Source organism: Otolemur garnettii, unplaced genomic scaffold (genome assembly GCF_000181295.1).
Source record: "Otolemur garnettii isolate 467f Iridium unplaced genomic scaffold, OtoGar3 scaffold00033, whole genome shotgun sequence".
Classification (NCBI taxonomy): Eukaryota; Metazoa; Chordata; class Mammalia; order Primates; family Galagidae; genus Otolemur; species Otolemur garnettii.
In genome coordinates this window covers 15,923,329-15,940,644 of record NW_003852428.1, presented here as the reverse complement: position 1 = coordinate 15,940,644, position 17,316 = coordinate 15,923,329, and the positions used below count along the sequence as shown (strand labels likewise).

The following is a 17,316-nucleotide window of genomic DNA, read 5'->3' as shown; positions in this document are numbered from 1 at the left end:
GGCCACATATCTCTCCTTGGTCCTCTGCAAGCAACAGCCTCCTCATCCACTTGGCCACTTTCAAGCATCTGTGTTTTTGATTTTTGGCTTCATCCTGATCAGTGGTAATTAACACTGCACAGAAAGTTCTGGAGTCTGCCATCCTGTAGCTATGTCCAGATGATGTTGAATTTTGGTGACTGATGTCTTTCTGAGTGAGGCAGGGGGTTTGGATAATTTTGATGACTGGAGTCCTAACAGGGTGGGCTTTGAAGCACCACCTAGGGTGGTTTTCTAGATTGTAACTGTGAATATTATAACAGTCTTTGCTGTTTCATTATTGTTTTCAATTGAGATTTCCATGTTACATGTTGAAATTCCCTCCTGACCCACTCTTTTTCCTGGGCCTGAATTCCCTGTCTGCTCTTCTGATTAATGATACATAGAGAGCTGCAAAAAATTTCAAAGTTTGAAATTTTGTAGAACAAATAAGAATTTTAAAAGTCCAATAATTCCTTATTGTCAGTTATTGCGACTATAGGAATGTCTAGGGGAGAGGCCCCTTCAATGCATTCCCATTCCAGGCCTATCCGAATGCTTTTATGAATATCCATCAGGACACCTATGCCGGTGTGGCTATCAAATACAAGAAATGAGAAAACACCTGGTACTTATTTGTACTAGGACTCATACAAAGAACCACCGTCATCTGTAAGTTTGGGTCCCTGCAAATCTTGCATTCTACAAAAAAGACAGGCTCAGCTCTGCAGCTCGCGGCCTGGAATGCACCCCATTTCTGCATGCTCCATTCATTAGGCTGTGCGGACACATTCCCAGCTCATAAAGGAGACTAAGCCCTTCCTTGTGACGCTGGCATTATAAAACCAGATGCTTTTGGCCTTAGGAAATGAGGGGATTTGCAGTGTGCTACAAATGCATCCAGATGAACCTGAAGAAAGTTATTCACTGCCTAGAGGTAAAGGATTACAAAGTGTATTAAGTCACTCCGTTCACTGTGAGAGTTTTGTAATAAAAACATCAAGAACGGAAAGTGCACTATAAATGTAGAAAGCATCTTTAATTTTTTAACCTTGAGGATTTTATAAGGACTTTCTTAAAAGGAATGATGTATATATACTATGTATAAGAGAAGAAAATGAGACAAAGTGTCCATTTACCCAACATACGGGACCCAGAAGGGATCAAATAAATTGTCCCTAAGAGTCATTTTAATCAAATACTCAATGCACACTAATCAGTGTTACCAAAATTTACTCCTAAAATATTCCCATGAATTTGTAACCCTTGTTCCTCATATAACTGATGAAGATACGAGATAAAAGATGTCAAATAATTTGCTCAAGGACAGCAGGAGATGGGAAGTGAATGGTAAAGCTGCTTCCCTGTGAACTGGTTCCCATGTGAACCCGCCATCTTATTCTTAACCCCATGCTCTTTCAAAAAATTAAAAATGACAAAAAAACCCCAAATGCTCTCACAACAATTTCAATTGAATGTTCCTTCACACAGTCTAAGTATAAATAACTGAATCTTCCCACACTCTTAGTTTTCTGACAGGCCAAAGTCATATGCTTTGCTGACGGCCCATGGAGAATTCGGAGTCCTGGATACAGGACCCACTTCTACCACCGAGGAGTGATGGGAACTCACTGTCATTTAGTCAGAATAGATGGAAATTTTGCGTCTGAGGACCAAGGTTGGGAATCCCAGTGTGGTTACTAATCAGCTGTGTTGCCTCAGCCAGATTATCTGCCCCACAGCCCAACATCCTTGTCTGTATATAGAAAACTCATTGCCCATCTCAGCACTGCTGCCGCACGCAAGGTGATGTCTCCTCAGCACCCCATACAGGGGCACTCGCTGGTGCTGAAAACTGTAAGGAGGGCAATGAGGACAATGATCACTGGAATGCTGCCAGGAAGCCCTCAGGGGGAGCCTGCCACTACCCCCCCAAATGTTTGTGCTCCTGCCAAAGGTTCTGTCCCAGCCCTAATACCTGGGTGGGGGTACTTGGAGATGGGGCCTCTGTGCAAGTAAATAAGGGTGAGTGAGGTCATAAGGGTGGAGCCCAGTCCCAGTGGAAAAGTTGCCCTCATAAAAGATGAAGGGACACCAGAGACATCTCTCTGCATGGCCCACGCAAGTACATAGCCAGATGGCCATCTAGAAGCCAGGAAGAGATGCTTCTCACACGCTGGCTGACCTTCAACTTCCAGCCTCCATAACTGTGAGAAAGTGAGGGTCTTTCTTTGGGCCACCCACTCCGTGGTGTTTTGCTGTAGCTCCACCAAGCAGAGGGACACACCTGCTCACACATGAATGAGTCCATCATCTCTGTGGCTGTCCTGTCTTCCCAGCCCTGAGAGGCAGGAGGGCTCACAAGGCCCCGACAGCTGGACGCCCTGCCCTGTTGTGGCCATAGATGAACGGCCTCTCTCTCCTTCCCTTTCCTCCAGCTGCCCGCATTGCGCTCCGTCCTCTCCAACAGGAAATCCAGCCACATTTGCCAATTAGAGCTCTAATCCTGTCTGCGGTCTCCGCTGCTCAGTGCCCTGCACCCCATTCATTAGAACGTCATTCATTAGGGATTAGAGATTACGGGGACGCAGAGCTCAGCATCATTAGTGCTAATTGAAGCCTGGATTCCTGACCCGCAGCAGAATGCTGGCCTTTTTCAGTCCGGTCTCAGGCATCACCGCAGACAACAGGCCCTTTCTGGGTCCAGGCGCCACAGCTGACAAAAGGCCCCGGGTCTATTGACATTAGCCCAGCCGCGCGCAGTGGCAACTGCACGCATCCAGGGTTCCCCTGCCCGTCTACACACAGTGTCTGCGTTCTTCACAGGGGACCCACAGCACCCCGGTGCCCCCTAACTTACCTGGAAGTTGGGGTTGGGGTTGGGGTAGGGCAGCCAGGCGGAGCGCGAGTTCTCCTGGTACTTGAAGGGCCCCGCGAAGGCCTGCGAGATGGCGCTCAGGTTGAAGACGCACACGGCCGAGGCGGCGATGCTGTTTCTGGGGGCAGAGGAGAGAAAGGAGAGGGCCGGTCAGGTGACCCAGCAGCGACCGCGGACCACGCTGACCTCCACTGAGCAGCCAGCAGACACCTCCAGCGCACCGTCTCTCAGACATCCCAGCAGGATGGAGCTGGACCAGAGATGCCCACTGTGATGTCGCGCAGAGGAGCGAGTGCCGTGGTACAGAAACCTGGCCCCTCAGCGGTCAGGGGCGCCACCTGCCCCGGGAATCATTGGCTCAGCCACAGCGGCAGTAGGGATTCCGCAGAGCTGTGCGTGCCACCTTTTAAATTCTGGAAGAAAAGGATGGAGCCCTTTCCTGACTTGTATGGCTCCTCTTCCTGAGGCATTTACCTGGCTACTTCACCTGGAAGCACAGCACACTTGGGTTTTCTCTAGTTTATTTGTTGTTGTTTAAAAAAATCCCGATATTTGTGTTTATTTCACCCCCTTTAAAGAAATAACCACCTCATAGTATTTTCCAAAAAGTGACTGGCCTTCCTTTTTTTTTTTTTTTTTAATTTAAAAGGTATTTTAAAATCAAAGAATCAGAAAGGGAAACTTAACAGCACTGGCATTTGAAATCCTAAACATTTCATTCATGATTTGAGCTCTGCAGAGAAAGTCAGGGATGTGGACTCTCCCAGGGTCCCTTGCCTTTGACTAGGCTTGGGAACACCAAAACAATTCTGGTGAAATAAATCTTCATTTTCAGCTCAGCTTGGGTTCTCAAAGGGGAACCTGGTTGAAAGGCGGGTCCTACCTACACTTGGCACAGTAATGCTCTGAGACAATGCCGCAGACACATCTCATCCGTTGCTCTACCGGCATCCTGGAAAAATTAAACCCTAAAGCTTACATTTGTTTTAGGTGACAAGCACAGAAGCTGAGTGGGTGCTAGACACGATTCTAATGGCTTCATTACTTCTAATTCCTTTAATCCTCATGAGGTAAGGGAAATTCACAAACATGGGAGGTGAGGCAGGGTAAGGAGAGACCCTTGCCCAAATTCTCCCAGCTACTAAATAGGGGAGCTGGACTTGGACCTCCTGCAGGATTCTGAATTCTGTGAGATAGCAATGTGTGAAGCGGGCGGTATTAAACATTAAGGCAAATTAAACATTAAGGCCTTGAAGGCCGAGCTGTGTTTCCCAAGTCGCACACCGGCCCCCACGTCAAACAGGAGCTTGTTCATGTTGTGGTTTTTTGCTCTTCTTTATCATACCTCTGAAAGGAACAAGATAAATCACAACATGAGTGCAGGGAAGATTAGCCTTTAAGATGTGACTGGACTCTAGTAGGAATAAGGAAAAACAACCAGACACAGGGGGCCTCCACCCACGGGCCAGCCAGGCACCAGGGGCAGTGGTGGGTGGGCAGAGAGGCTGATAATAGTAATTAGCCATGCCAGCCTGGGCCCTGCTAAGTACATGGTAAAGATCACTTAAATTCTCACAGAGAAACTCTAGGTCCTGAGAAGAACCTGACTGTGCAGATCTGCAAACAGGGTAACTGAACCCGAGTAATCCAGCCTGTGAGGAAGTGACGCAGGGCTTCGCGGGGGCCCCAGAGTGCACACCTGGACCCCCATTGCCATGCTACGTCCTGGGAAAGGGAAACCCTTAATCTCTTCCTGCCAACAGCACATTGCTGTGCCCCCTGCTCTGAATAGGGCTGTTCTGGGCTCTGGCATCAGCTTGGAGGCAGCCTTGGGTACCCTGCTGGTCTGAACACCCCTTACAGATGTAAGGGGGCACTTCTTCCGAATCCCTGGTGAGCATCACTGGTGCAGCATTCAGCCCTTCCCATGACCCCTTTACTAGCTGTGCTCTGTGAGAGAGGGAAGGGTAGGTGTGACCCCACTGTTCCCCGCCATCTACCCCTTCCTGGGATAGAGCTATCTACATGAAGTGAAATCCACATTCACTATCTCATCCAGGGTTTCCAGGCCTGAAGAGGGGGGCAGTGAGGCCAGCCTAGGTCTAGGAGATCTTGACCTTATGATGAATCTGCTTGAGGCTGGGATCAGCCTGAACAAACTCATTTGGCCAAATTACCTGCAATCATGCACGCCATGCTGATCATTGTCAGCAGTCAAGGTCATGATGTGCCTTTACACGTTCTGCTCTTCATCTCCTTAGGATGAAAGAGCAATCAAAACTCACACCCACCTCACAACTTTTCTGTCTCTAAACTTGTATCTACTTTACTATCTATATGGTGTGCCGTCTACACCATAATGACAAGTCATCATTTTTTTTTTTTTTAAAAAGAGGCCAATCCTTCTAAGACTCAGTTGCAGTATCATACCATTTCTACAGCCCACCTCACTCACACCCAGTGGTTGAGAAAACCACACAGTCCTAAAGACAGAATGAGTCAGAATGGTTACCTTTCCGCCAATTCTCCAAGTGCCAAGAACCTAGACAGATATACAGAAACAACCCAAAACCCTGCACCACCAAGTTTAGCCTGAGCATTCTAATTCAGAGACTGGACATCTCTGATCTTCCTTTTCCTTCAGTTTGAAGCAAATCTCATCAAGGATGTGGCATCTTTTGAAAACGCTGAGGCCGAGACATGACACAGGACATCAGCTAAGGATTAAAATAACTCTCATGGAAGGGCAGAGTGGTGGGATGGGTATATTGTTGGAATAAAAAGGGTATATCTAGAATCCATCCCAAGCCTTAGCAAGAATATTTCTTCCATAGAGAACGGAGAGCCATGGCCATTTCCTGTCTGCCAGGAGAGATGCCACATTGGGGTGACTTTGACATGATGGGACTTCACCACACAAAACAAATACTCTGGCATGGCCTGAAACTTACTTTTGTGACTATCTAAATTGATCACTCACCATCTTGGAATGTTTCAGACGTGGCACTTATGTAACTTTTGAAATTAGTGTTTTGTTTTATTTTCTTTCCAGAGCCAGGGGAATGAACAGCTAGGTAAGCCAAGCTCCCATTGTGTGTAAAATTGATGTCAGCTGAGCAACACCACATTTATCTTCTGCAGGCTACACTATTTCTTAAACGAGGTTTGGGAAAGCAAATCAACTTCAGAAACTGTAAATTGATTTTTTTTAAAGAAACTTATCAAAGAGGGAGAATAACCTCTGGGGTTGAAGAGCAGATTTACCATAAAGATGGTCATAGTGGACCGGGATTAGGCACAGAGCCACTCATATTAGCCTTATTTTTCTAACTTCACGTCAAAAAGAAGACCCAGTACGGAGCAAACATTATAAAGCAAATGTTAACACTTGGAGCAGCGAAGAGAGCAAGGAGAAAAGGTTAACGAGAAATATGGGACAGGTAAAGTGACTCTTTACATACTCAATTCAATCAGCAAAACTCTGATGCCCAAGAGATGAAAAAGTGAAAATACTAAGGAAGCAGAGCAGACATGACAGGATGGCACCTGGGAATGGAGTCTTCCCTGGGACGATCCCCAAACAAACCGAGACTGTTGTTCATCTACCCCATTGATCAGCCCAGATTGGGCACATTTACTTTGGATACAAATAGCTGGCTTTTGCCCAAAGCATTAGATCACCACATGGAATATTTGAAAGATGACCCAAACCCGTAGCATGGACTTGGCATTAGCTCTTCCTCTGTTGAGGACAGTGGAGCTCAGAGCTCCCACGTGTTCTTTAATTCCTGGGGCTTGAGTGAGCTCCTGTCACGTCTTACACAAGATACAGGCTAAGGACTAAAGCAGGCATCCTCAAACTACGGCCCGCAGGCCACATGCAGCCCGCCTACATTTATTGGGCCCGCTGGGTGTTTTTGCTACCGCTGCCTGTCCTGCTTAGCAGTTGACTCATCCCAGAGCCCATAGTCCGGCCCTCCAACGGTTTGAGGGACAGTGAACTGGCCCCCTGTTTAGAAAGTTTGAGGACTCCTGGACGAAAGTAACCGTCACCAGGTGAAGCATGGAGTGGTCAGAAATCTTCATAGGCTCACCCAGTCCAAAACAGATCCTTCTGAAGTTAGAAATATCCTCCCCCAAAGGGGAAAAAAAAATACCTTTTTCAAAAATATTTTATTAGTTTAAGTGTCATTTATAAAATGTGTGCCCACGTTAGCCCTCTTCTAGAAGGACGGGCTAAAACGCAGCTGTAGGGACATGATGATGTGCCTTTCACATGCGATCAGGGCTGTGTTATCTCAGAGTTGTGTTGTCTCCCCATAGACCAGACTCCCCGGACAACACTTCTTTCATTATGTGTAAATGCATAACTTGTGTGTAGCACAACACATACATCTAATATAAACCAGCAATTCAGAAAGAGCCCAGAACACACTGGCCAGTCAGGGAGGGGCAAGTCACAGGAGAATAATTTGATATTACTATTCCCTAAACATAAAAACACAACGTCCGTGATTAGCTTCATTTTCCTAACACAAGTCTTACAAATCACATCTCTTTGTCTCACATTTGCCTAACATTTAGTTCATAGTGAAAAGTCTTTTTTTTTTTTTTTCTGGCTGCTAGCCCAGTAAAATAAGAAAGATTTCCTTTAAAGCAACTTTAAAACCTCAAAGGTCAAAGAACAAAAGACTTATTTAGAATGAGTCAAAGAGCAGGGAAAGAAATTATTTCAAGTTACGTACACATTGGTGGTGAAGATGCCGTAGATGAGATCCAGCTCCGGCAGGAAGAACGTGCTCTGCAGTTCATTGTAGTAGAACGGGACCTCCCCGGGGCGAGAGCAGTTCAGGCGTGCCTTCATGAACGTGGTCCAGGTGTCCTCCAGCAGAAACCGCCCACCGATGTCGTTCTTGCAGACCCGGGCAGCTCTGGAGAACACGGTTTTCCCGCAGTCATGCTCCACAGCATTTTCTCGGAAAAAGAAGTAGGTAAAATTTCCGATGTCATAAGAGGAAACGAAGTTTGGCTCTGAAAACAATAGGGGAGAAGAAAAATCTCAACATCCATCCATCACTTCTCTTGCCTGCTCAGTATTTCTTCCAAAGTGACTTGATTTTGTTTAGACAACACCTGGTTCTTATAAGACAAATGGGAGGCCCTGGGAGCAGCTTAATGATCTGCACTACCGGGAAACTCAGTGTCACAGGCAAGTTCTAAATGACAAGCAGTTAACCAGCGTGAGTCTACCCTCATGTGTCCTGAACTAAATCAGGACTCAAGTGAATGTAACGTTTTGATGCCATCAAAACCAGGCGGGAAAGATTTTCAGTACATTTTAAAGCAATGCGTATTACTTTATTTGCAAAGTCTTACATAACCTTCAGAAAGAGAGAAATAAAATAAGATTAAAGACATGAAATCTGATTCAAATTAGAGGAATCTACTATCTTGCTTGTGTTCAAGACGATAAAAATTATTTGACTTTATTATATTCATTGATATGATTTTAACATATCTATATGCTTTCACTAAGTACTTTAAATTTTTTTTGCATTAGTGGAAATTAGAACAGCAAACTAAAACTATAATGTTAGTGCCTGGAATTACCTTTGGCAATCCCATTACCATGGTGACCTGGTAACAATGAGAATCAACTATTATTTTCTTATTTCTGGGTTGTTGGGAGATACATTTAGAACAGGGAAGAGCATCAAGGTGGAAACACGGCCTTGTAGTTTTCTGGTTTCATAATTAGCTTAAAATGGAACTCAGAAGCAACAAAATCACAGCAAAACCCTTTAGCTAACCACCAAATTCATCAGGAATGTAGGAAGTATTGGTTGTAAGCAGAATTTACAGATAGCATTTAAAGTGTTCGCTTCCTAACTTCCTGTTTGAGACCATCAGTAGCAGAAACGAAACCCTCGCAGACACAGATGGACCCAGATAGTTGCCTTTAAAACCTCTAATAACCAGGTTTCATTCTTAGTCTTTTTCTTTATCTCTAAGAGCTTTCCATTCGGTCAGGAAGCACAGAACTGGTGCAGTTCTGCGGTTCACAGTCGGTGGCAGGACACGACCACGGCTACATCCAGGATTTGCATTTCTGGTCAAGCTTTAGAAACCAGAATGGTGAGCTCCTGGCGGGAGAGTCCTCCCATTCCATTGTCAGTGGTAAGGACAAGGGCAGACTGAGAGGGAGTTTAGAATCAACGAGAAGGGAAGATAAACAACCAGATAAAACAAACCTACAGCTATCAGAGCCATCAGGAGGGAAGCAGGGAAAAGAAAAGTGAGAGGAAAAAGCCAACAATTCAAGGACTTATTAAACAAGAATGTTGCTGGGAAGTGTTTGGTCCAGCTCCAGATAGCGTTTGAGGCTATTTGTACTCATCATAGCCCAAGGTGCCAATAAATGTCGGGTCATCCATGTCCACTACCCAGGCCAGCCAGCCACCTGCCATTCGGGTTTCTCAGATAAGAGGAATACTGAGTAATGGCAAACAGACTGGCCCATGCCTGCCCCTTTCCATAGAAAGCCTCCACTACCCTCCGAGGCCCCCTGGACTGATGGTACCATCAGGCGACAACACGCATTTTAGGTAGAATGTTCAAATGCACTTTTCCCTTTCGTTTGAGAAAACAAGAGAGGGATTTGCGCCCAGTGTTTAGTAGATGTTGTTCTCTAATCCACAGCCTAGTACATGTCAGTCATGGAGTGAGATTACTTGGCAAACATTTTCTACAGCCCTGTAGTGACCCTTCAGCCCAATTGCAGGTCCCTCACTGGGTGACCTGCTGTTAACTTTGGAAGCTCTGTTTCTTGGAAAGCAGAGCCTCTTGAAAATCAGCCAGTATCCTGTTTCTTTTCAAAAGATAGTAAGAGAAGAAGAAGAAGAAGAAGAAGAATTGTTACATAGACAAACATCTCTTACATTTATAGATAAAGATTTAGAGGTAGGGGACAATTGAATCTTGCCAGGCAGGATAATAAGATGCCTGTTATTTTCCTTCTATTATTTAAGTTCTGTCTCTTAAAAATGCAATTCACTGCAAAGCAGTACCTGTCACTTAGAGTGAATGGAATGAGTCAGAAATCAGGCATTGCCTTCTAGTCTACAAGGGATCTGAGTGCAGGAGAGAGAGATCTGGAGTGGCTGCTAACTAACTCAGAATAAAAACAGCCATGACTAAATGCCAGGCGTATATTTATATGCCTGACTAAATTGCTTTTTTTTCATGTTTATAAAACATACCGAGTTATAGATTACAGAGTCTTGTAGAAAATATGTTATGCCCATAAGTAGAATTATGCTTCATGGTATAAGAATTTTTATTATACATCTTTGCTTACATAACAGTGACCATACAGATGGGAATACTGAGAATAGATTCACAATACAAGAAATTGTAAGTGATAAGAAGAAGAAATGACTCCAAAAAATTCAGAAGATTTTGATCATATAAAACCAAATCCTCAATGTTGAGGACGCAAATGAAACTTTCCGAACTTCCATTCAATATTCTCTCCACCTCAATGCTCAGAGCACACCATGTTCAAATGGGTCAATCTCATTGACCAGATCACTGAACAGCAGCACCTCTGTAAGTTGACCAGCCAAGGGACTGTAACAAACCAGTCAGCACTGAGGTGGCCAACATAAGGAACTAGGCCTGCTGTACTGATGCATACATGTCCTGCATGACCAGTGTATGAAAATTAGGTCAACTTAAGGAGGTGGCCAATGTGAGGAGGTCAACTACGAGGTTCAACTGTATTTGTCTGAATCAACAAGCATGGATATTAAAAGCACACAAGAATTCCAATTTGCCAGCTGCATAAATATCTTACTAGAATCAAAATCTATCACAAATTCACAAATCATTTTACAATAAAAATCCCCTTATAATAAATACACTTGCCATTTCCAGTCTAGCTGGAAAACAACTGGTCTGGAAGCTTGTGACTCTGGCATATGACAACTGGGGGCAAGGAAGACATTCTTTGTAAGGCTGTAAGGATTAGATTCACCGTTATATAGTGGGGTCCCAGTAAATGATGGCTCTTTTATTATCTTATGATTTTCTCTGGATGTCCCTGGGAATAATTTCTACTTAACAGAACTTCACATTATGACAATGAACAAGCAAAGATGTGTATATCAAACTTAACGGTGATCAGACTTTGAGGAGCAGAAATACAGCTGTGCTGAGTTTTGAAAGTAGTGAGCTATTTCCCCCAAAGAAAGTGAGTCAATGGAAACACTCTTTAGCCATGACACATGGCCCAAGGTGTTCCGTTCCCTAAATCATGGGTGTCAGTCACTATAAAACCACTTCCACATGCATTCCTGGATTTCATGCCCACTCACACTTACAGTGTGTGCTGTCACGGCCACATGAAAATGTACTGTAGAAGCTTTCAAAGAAAATCTGATTTCATCTAGGTATTCATTAAATGTGGATAATTCACCTAAAATTAAATTAAATTAAATGTAAGTTAAAAGCTATTGGTGGGCTAAAGTTCTTTTTCTGAGATGTCTGCTAAAAGATAGGAAGATAGACAAGAGACAGATGGCAGATGAGATATACTCGTCTCTCTCTGTGTTGTATACTTTCGTGTCTGTGTGTACCACATACGTGTAGTATCGAGGTATATGCATGTATGGCTCAATACTTCCACCTGCTGGCTGTGTGAACTTAGTCAAGCTAGGTCCCAGCTAATTTTCTGTCTTTCCCTTTTAGAATGGAAAGAACAGTGCTCAACCTACAGCATCATTGTGAGAATCAAAGGCAGTGCATAGGCCCAGTGCCTCATACTTGACTGGTAATTATCCAAGTATAGATCACTGTTTTGTTTTGTTTTTTTTAAATAATTCTCCCACTATACAAATCAATAGAAACACACATGTTAGTAAACACATCAACATTTAATTAACAAGCTAATTAATTAATACACTGTGTATATTCAATCAGGATCTGCCCTCCTGGACCAAACATGATGGCAGGAACTGGGTCACAGATGGAGCTTTGGAGGCCAGCGTACCCCTCTGGCAGCAGCTAGCTGGTGGGTCGGCAGGCAGGTGAGGAGGGCCTACCAAGCCATGGGCAGGGGAAGGAACAGCCTGAGAGGAAACCCTGAGGGGACAGGAATGGAATGAAGCCAGTGTTGGGGTCCACAGCGCAGGAGGGGGAAGGCCAGGCCTGTCCAGGTGCCAATGGAGAGACACCAAAGGGCTTTGAAGATAAGCTCGTGATTCAGATTCTGGATGTGTGTGTGGGGGGCTGGGGCCCAGTACACCTTGGGTGTTATTTGTGCAGCAATCTGAGACTCTCAGCCTCGCTTCCCCTGGTGGGCTGCTGGCTGAGCCCCTCACAGGAGGAGGGCTACTTTAGGACCCTTGCAGTGGGGCTGAAAACAGGGTTTGAGCTCATTTAATCTCTTCTGTTTCTTCCAGGAGAATGCAGCCTGTTGAAAATGCATTGTTTACATGGATTTTTTGATTCCAGAAGGAATAATCTGTGCCCTGGGGGCCTGTGCTGGCTTCTCCCTGAGTGAGAATGGCCACCTTATTAGCACATGCCCTCCACGCCCACAGTCACACCTAGAACTCCCTGTCTCCTTATGTCTACTGGAGCTTTCATTAAGGGGATATTTGTGCAAATGTTCTGATGATAAAAACTTTGATGTCTAGTCTACACTTTTATTCCTTTCTAAGCACAAAGCCTCCTCCCTATCACACCTTCCTAGGCTCAATGAGTTATAAATAACATCATGAATATTCCTGAACCTGTTTAAAGCAGGTAATCTCTACCCGCCATGTTTGCTTTTCCCTGGTATTTGAAATGTATGGACTCACTTCATCTAATCTGCAAAATCATAAATCAACACCTATGAGTTTTTTCATGAGACTATTAACTTGAACTCAAAGATCTAAAAAAGTATTTTAATGCCTGTAAAATATTTTAAAAGACTGAGAGAAAATCATGTAAAATTTCACTGAAAGAATATCCTGAGCTGTCTCGTCATTCAGTTGGTATCCAATTTCCTCCCACTGTAGCTGCAAGAGAATAAGGACACCAGTGTGATGCCTCCAGGTTTGTCTCCGGAGTTGATCCAGACCAGGGATAGAGAGATCAGAAACACAGACAGCCAATGCCACGTGCGCGGCCCTAAGAGAACAAGCATCAGAAGCCCCTGAAGGCGGGAAGCAATAAGCTTAATAATATAATATAGAGACAAAGTCCCTGAAACACACAGAGCTGGGAGTCTTATAAACATGACAACGGTATGGTCTCTGCTGCACCAAGAGGGAAAGAAATGATACAGATAATCAAGGCAGACGTCAGCAGGGACCCAAACTATCTCTGGGAAGCTGGCATGCTCTCTAGACAGGGATACTGAAACATTTCCCACTAGTTCCTATCAGTAGTGGCGAGTGGCTACACAGTGTGCTCTGTTCTCTGTGCTGAAGCACGCTTTCTTTGCCTGTATTATTTTTAAGCATATCTCCACGTAACCCAGAAAATACAGTTCATGTCTTTGTCTTCATAATACCTTGGTAGCCAAAGGGAGAGTCCATTCATCCATCCATTCTCTTGTTACACAAGTGAGTTCTGGTCCAAAGGTGATAAACGACTAACTGGCAAATATAGAGACTTCACCAGAAGACTGGAAGGGGCGTTGACACTCCCCAACTTTCAGGCTCTTGGTGCTCAATGACCAGGACAGAGCATGATGCTATTTTCAAAGAGCACCATAAGAAGTCACTGTTTGTGTCACTCATCACACCTTTGCACGCATCAAGCACTGTGTTAAATTACCCCAGGGGCTCTTCTGTTTTGGGTTTCATAATCCCAGGTTATTATGTCCTTTATGCAAAAACTTTAACAATCAAGAAAAGACTCTTTTCCCAAATCCCCATAACCCTCTTCCCTGGCAGCTCATGTGTAACAATGTGGATGACAGGAGAGAGACGGGCTGGTTATGACCAGTGTTTCCTGAAGTGTTGACAAAGGAGAGGCTGGGAGAATGGAGGAGGAAGGGGGGGAGCCCTGGGGTGGGATGTGTTTCAAATCCCTGTTCAGGTGCACATCGGGTGCCACTCTGTTCAGGGGTTGAATCCACCTGGGCCCCAGAGGGCTCTTCTGTGGAATGAGGACAATGCAGGGTCCCGGGAGGGGATTACACAGGACTTGTGTTTGGAGTCTCCCTTCTCCCATCTGTAAACAGCCATTCTGACCCTTCTTTGCACCTGGTGTAATAACTGGAGGTAACAGAGACAAAATAGGTGCACAGACAGGTAGATGGTACACATGGGGGCCATTTATTTAAAATAATTCTGATTTATAAAGATAGTAAGATAAGGTTTGCAACACAATTTCCAAAATATGTCTGTCTCACATGGCATGGACAAACTGCCCAGTATCTTCTAAGGGGTTTGTTCCGGCCTGAAAATTAGAAAAGGGTATCTCATTGTGCCTTGCCACACATCAAGGGACTTTACTGGACATACTCCACGTCCCATCCTTGCAAATCTAAACTGTAAGGAGTCACATATCAGGCCCCAGCCTTGCACATACGATACCCTTTTAAGCATCTCCCAAGTACTCATTTGGTAAATATGAAACTAGGCTGCTGACTGTGTAAGCCTAGTATTGTTCTGTTTCTCCAGACCTGCTTCTTTTCCTTGATAAATACTGTACTTTAGTCCTGCCACCCAAATATGTTTCATTCTCATTGCCCCTGTGCTCTGACCGCCACTTCCCTTTATGAATCCCAGCTGCAGCCAATGTCACCTGCCTAGGTAGCACCTTGCGTAGACAAGTCACACCTGGGTACTTCTCTGCACAGACCCTGCCAAAGGCTCTCACCATCCCAGAACAGAGCCCAACAAAATTACCACACCTGGCTGCACTGGGGTTGTTGGGAGTTAGCACCTGCTCCTCGGAGAAGCACTGAGTTCCATAAAGCACCAAGAATATCTCCTTGAGTTAAGCACACAGGAGATCTCTTCCTCCAAGTAAATTATCTTTAATCATTACAAGGTTAATAATTGCATTTTAAAGATCTCAAGAGTCTACTTAATACTTGGGTAGCACCATCAACGTATTTTAAACCAGTAGAATTTAAGATTGTTACCAAAAGAGTTTTTTAAACTAGAATTATAGTAGCTCATAAAACATGATAAAAACAAGAATACTTGTGGATTTCAAATGCGTTTGCCACCATGTGAGGTCCCAGCTAGAATCTCAGAGAACGGAGGATTCCTTCGGGTTCACTGGGAGAAGCCAGTGGGATGGGCAAGTGTTCCCTCCAGAGAAGGACAGCACTCAGGGCCTGAGATTAATAAGATGAAGACCTGCAGATGTCCATGCTGAGTTATTAAGCCTCAGTTAGGAGTTGGTTTTTCCCAGTTCCTACTGCAATTTTACTCTAGGCACAAGCCTTACAACTCACAAACTCAATTTGCACAATATTAATTTGAAAATATAATTTTTTCCCTTTCATGATTTTATTGTTTTCCCAATTTGACCACCAGCTTCTCGAAGGCAAGTTTTATTGCTTCTCTATTTTAAGCATCGGCCATTAAACATTTATTATGCTGCCTTACAGTAATCGTTTAATATGGTTATTAACGATTAATATTTTAATGCATTAAGGCTGTTAAGGTATTTCTCTAAACACATAAATTTGTTTTAAGAGTTATTTTGGCACAGGGGAAAATCCGATTTTAAACATATTCATTATAAAACACGTGACTTCACTCTGCAGATCCCTCTGGGGCCTCATCTGATCAATTGCATGGCCTTTGATAACTGACTGAATCAGCAATGGTGGAAAGTGGGAGCCAAGGGAGATGAGGGTTCAAAAGGAAGTTCTGGCCAGTTTTTATAACTTAATCGGTTCTGTGTTGCTGTTTGTTAACTCTGGGTACAAGAAACAGCACATTTTCTCTTGTCTAATAAACTCATCTGTGAAGTATGCTTACCTCTTACTCTGGAGACAAACACTGATTGTGCCTCAGCTGTGACTCAGGTACCAGATGAGCTGGGGGGTCCCTACCCTCCAGGAACTCATAAATGAGCAGGGAAAGAAGTGCTGTATTACCCGCCCACTGGCCCATCGTCTTAGTCTGTTCCAGCTCATATAACAAAAATACTATAAACTGGGCCGCTTGTTAACACAAATACTTATTCCTCACATTTCTGAGTCTTTATAAAAATGTGATAACCCGACCACTCTGGCCTGGCCCTGCTACTCTGAGGCTGTGGACCACAGGACACCTGTCCCATAAGCCACACATGCACCACTTCTCTTGTCCACATCTGCTCCCTGGATGGCTCTTTGCACACAGTGGGAGGCTCTGTAAGCTTGAAGAAGAGGGGCCTGTCACAGTGGCTCACACCTGTAATCCTAGTGCTTTAGGAGGCTAAGGTGGGTGGATCGCCTAAGCTCAGGAATTCGAGACCATCCTGAGCAAGAGTGAGACTCTATCTTAAAAAAAAAAAAAAAAAAAAGAAAGAAAGAAGAAGAAGAACTTGATGAGATTTGGATTTCAGAAAACTCAATCTGTTCATATGTAAGGTAATCATCCACCCACTCATACGAACTGTGATTCCTACCAAGAAGGAAGCTGCAGGGGGAGTGGGGCAGAGGTCCGGGAGGCTCAGAAAGCTGCAGGGGGGTGGGGCAGAGGTCCAGGAGGCTCCTTGCACAGGATCATCTGAGAGGGCTTCTCCAAAGAAGAGACCCTGGAACTGGGTCTCCCTGAGGCTCTGGGGGGAAAGCATCCGAGTGGGGAGAGCCTGGGCAGCAGGCCAGGGCCAGAGAGGACATGGGTTTTATGGGAAGAGTGGGTGTGGAAGAGGAGAGAGATGTGGCCCCACAGGCTGTGGAGCAAGTCACATGGGGTTCTGCGCCACAGAAAGGATGGAACATCTTCTATGGCAAAGGGAAGGCGCTGGAAGGTGCTTAAGCCTGGGATTAGCAATCTGGTTTACAGCTTTAAAAGACCATCCTGGCTGCTCTGTGGATTCTGAGTCAGAAGCAGCATTTCAGGTGAGGCTGAGGAAACTCTGAAGGAACACAGAGCCAGAGATTGGGCAGGAGGACCCAGGTCAGGGTCACTGTCAATGGGGGCTGGGCAGGACCTGTGGGATGAGTCAGGATATTGGGGAAAGGATGGTTTTGAGTGTGTAGGGATCTGGCTCAGACAAGTGGCTGAATTATGGGTACTGCTCTGGGCTGAGTTGTGTCCCCCAAAATTCATGTGTGAAACTCCAACTCCAGTATCCCCAAATATAACTGTGTGTGGAGACTGGGTCTTTACAGAGGTACTTAGGTTAAAACAAGGTCTTTAGAGTGGGCCTCAATCCAATATGACCAGAGAGAACTTAGGAAGAGGCTCGGCGCC

General features: G+C 44.8%; 1 protein-coding gene across 1 annotated transcript in view; it reads right to left on the bottom strand.

Moving 5' to 3' along the window:
• SEMA5A (semaphorin 5A) overlaps nt 1-17,316 on the bottom strand; it is a 340,395-nt gene that overhangs the window by 132,627 nt on the left and 190,452 nt on the right. Inside the window, exons 8-9 of the mRNA XM_023513080.1 lie at nt 7,642-7,927; nt 2,879-3,014 (exon numbers count right to left, since the gene is read on the bottom strand). Of these exons, the coding sequence (XP_023368848.1) occupies nt 2,879-3,014; nt 7,642-7,927 (422 nt within the window). The remainder of the gene's footprint in view (nt 1-2,878; nt 3,015-7,641; nt 7,928-17,316) is intronic.